Raw genomic sequence first — 3446 nt, forward strand, 5'->3', positions numbered from 1 at the left:
TAATAAAATTCATATTTTAAACATAATAAATAAAACTTTCTTATGTATATTTAATCATTATTTTGTTCTAAACGGTTTTACGGTATCATCTAACTCAGGGGTTCTTAAACTTTTTGGCACACGCCCCCCCCCCCCCCCCCCCCTTGACGGTACCTAAAAAATCCGCGCCCCACCTCATTGCAAAATAAAAAAAAGCATTAAACAAAACAACAATTTATTTTCAATTAACTTTCATTAATGTGACGGATGTAGTTGTTTTTGGAAAACCAAACGTTTAATTCGAGGCTTTGAAGAAGATAATGCACATCTTTAATGAAGAATGTAGAAAATAATGCACATATGTCATCTCTCGCGCCCCCCTTATGAATCCTAAACGCCCCCCAGTTTAAGAACCACTGATCTAACTTCACTAATGGACCTCCGTCGGCCCGACAAAGAGCTTTTGGACAGCGTAAAAACGCGACGTCTAGCTTGCTAATCGTCAGCGGCAGAGGAGCTACAATCGCTATTGCGAGATTAGCTCGTTGTAGTCGTCGGGCCGAGAACTACGTGCTACCTGGGTTATTTCTGACAAATGACCTTTTGCCAGCAAAATTGCGTAAGCAGAGGAAAGTAAACAAGCCAACTTGGTCAGCGTTACTATTGTTAATATAAGCTACTTAAACCATAACCGCTTAAAAAGTAGGCTAGGCCTACTTTATCACATGGACTCGTGTGATAGTTAAATTGGATAAACTATCTATAGCCAAGTAATAAATAACGCACATATTTTAAATGACACATTTTTCCTAGCCATGGAACACACAATCGCTTAATAAATACGCCAATTATCTAAATTATTACAATTGACTATTAAAATCGCCATAGTAGTATGGAAATGCACAACCGACCCGATCCCGCCTGTCGTAGCAAACTCCTCTGATATATGTATTTGACCGTTCGAAACAAACTTGTTATCCTTGGGCTCGGAAAGAATTTACCTCGTTGAGGATCAATTTTCTTTTGGCAAACGCACAACATTGCGCCATCTACGGATTGCAATGTTTGTTCGAAGTTTACGACGTAATATCTCGTCACGTGATGTCGCAATTTCCATCTGACCATAATCGAGAAGCGGGGATTTTCTCTAGCAGCTAGAATCTAGCTGCTAGATAAAGCTAGAGTCTAGCTTTATGTCTGTATGTTTTGATCGTCTTTTGTTGAGTATTGACTGAGGTATTGCACTGTGAACGAATGTTGTTGTTTAAATTGTATTTTTAAATATGGCGTTTGCTGGAAGGGATTGGGATTCCTCTTCTCTTTTCACACAATTTTCCTAGCCCCAGGAGGTGCTTACATTTTAGTCCCATTTTGAAATTTGAGGATGTTAACTGTGAAGATTAGAGTAGGGTGTAGAATTTTTGCAGGTTGAATATTAGGATTTGACGACATTTCTACGTCATAAAATTTTGGATTTTGTTTGTTAAAGAAGTTTATTATATTATTATAGGCTTCAAAAATGCATTTTTCAATTTTTCATTGGGATTTCCCCGTAAGTTGATGATGTAGGCCTAGGACAGTGATTTTTACATCACTTCTGTTTGACCCACAATACGATTACGTCATGATTTGGTAACTTTAAGGTGGTTGTGCACTTCCATACCAGACCCCTAAATGTATTTATATTGATCATTAAAAATGATCTATACTACCTAGTTGCATTTCAAAATTTGTTCTTGGAAATGTGTTTTAAGTATATTGCCAATGCCCATTTTCAAGGACTGCTAACCTTGACATTGTGATGTTAGTAGCTTTGCAAAGGTTGCTGCCTTATTCTATGTATGTCTACATTGTCCATGATTGGTAAAAGAATTTTCTGCATGGCCTTCTGGCATACAAATGTTGATTTAACTTTTTTTCTTATGTAGTAGTGTGCATCCAGAAAGAACAGAATAATGTCATCTTCAAATATTAGAGCTATACTAGGAACTATGGAATTTGGAAGAAGATTGGATCTGGAAAGAAGTGAAGCCATGGTCAATGCATTCATTGACTTACAAAAGAATGCATCTTGCATAGAGCTGGACACAGCTTTTATGTACGCTGGTGGTAAAACTGAGGAGCTTATGGGGAGGATGGATAACAGAACACTGCCAAGCATCCAAATTGCTACTAAAGTAAATTCTTGGGGTGGAAAGCTTCTAAATAGGGATAGCATACGGAAGCAGTTTGCGACCAGTTTAAAACGACTTCAAGTTCCCAGTGTGCATCTGCTGTATCTGCATCTGCCTGATCACCAGACACCAATCACTGAGAGTCTTGAAGCCATAAATGAGCTGCACAAAGAGGGAAAGTTTAAAGAATTTGGACTATCTAACTATGCTGCTTGGCAGGTGGCGGAGATTCAAACAATCTGCAAAATGAAATCCTGGATTGCACCAACAGTTTATCAAGGCATGTACAACTGCCTGACCAGAATGGTTGAAAAAGAGTTGTTTCCTTGTCTTCGATATTATGGCATGAGATTTTATGCCTACAATCCACTTAGTGGTGGAATTCTCACTGGAAAGCACAAATTTGAAGATTCCACCAAAGTAGAGCCTGGAAGATTCTTTGGAACAGCCAAGTGGAGTGTTGCATATCGTGAAAGATTTTGGAAAACTGAAATTTTTGATGCTGTCAGTAAAATTCAACAAGTATTGGATAAAACATACGGAAACAACACAGTTAGTGTTGCTGAAGCAGCATATCGCTGGCTTTACCACCATTCTTTAATGGAGGGAAAGCATGGTGATGGATTGATTATTGGAGCATCAAGTATGGAACAATTTACAGCAAATATGGGGTATACCACCAAAGGACCGTTAGAAAAAGAGGTTGTGGAAGTTATAGAAGAATGCTGGGCAATGTGTGGTTATCTATGTGCAGATTACATGAGATAAGATCCCGAATGTTAGCACTGCTTTCTATTGTTTCATTTAAGATGATTTCGAAAATAATTTGTTGCTTGTCGGAGTTTTAACTTATGGAAACCACTGATAGACAATTACATGATTTTCGGTAATGTCATAATGTGCTTATTTATTAAATGCCAAAAGGTGTCTATCTTAATTCCGTTGCAAACCACATGATAATTCCTTCTACACAATTGGCAATTTCTTTACTTTTATGCAATGGTATTGCATTTTCACAAAATTATCCTAAACGCGGAAAGTATTGATAGGTTTTAATTTTGTGGAACTATTCCGGTGTAGGTATATTTATACGTTGCCTTGCAAAATACCAGTGCTATCAAACCATGTGTGCCCAATGTTCACTTGGATTACATTGGGATGTCATGGAAGCAAGTAATATACAGTGATTTTTTTGTTTGCTGCTTCTTTGTTGTGGACGTGGTATATGCATTCAATAGCTGTGTAATGTAAAATAGCGTGCAATCTTAGCAATAAAACTTACTTACAAAATAA

General features: G+C 37.6%; 1 protein-coding gene across 1 annotated transcript; it reads left to right on the forward strand.

Moving 5' to 3' along the window:
• The first annotated feature begins 1206 nt into the window (after nucleotides 1–1206).
• LOC143465753 (aflatoxin B1 aldehyde reductase member 2-like) lies at nucleotides 1207–3446 on the forward strand. Its single transcript, XM_076964218.1, has one exon. The coding sequence runs from the start codon at nucleotides 1935–1937 to the stop codon at nucleotides 2919–2921; it is 987 nt and encodes a 328-aa protein (XP_076820333.1). The 5' UTR covers nucleotides 1207–1934; the 3' UTR covers nucleotides 2922–3446.

The sequence above is a fragment of the Clavelina lepadiformis genome, chromosome 7 (assembly GCF_947623445.1).
Source record: "Clavelina lepadiformis chromosome 7, kaClaLepa1.1, whole genome shotgun sequence".
NCBI classification, from domain to species: Eukaryota; Metazoa; Chordata; class Ascidiacea; order Aplousobranchia; family Clavelinidae; genus Clavelina; species Clavelina lepadiformis.

Bases quoted from the DNA above. Each gene is read 5' to 3' on its own strand.
- LOC143465753 (XM_076964218.1), top strand. From the start codon at position 1,935: ATGTCATCTTCAAATATTAGAGCTATACTAGGAACTATGGAATTTGGA.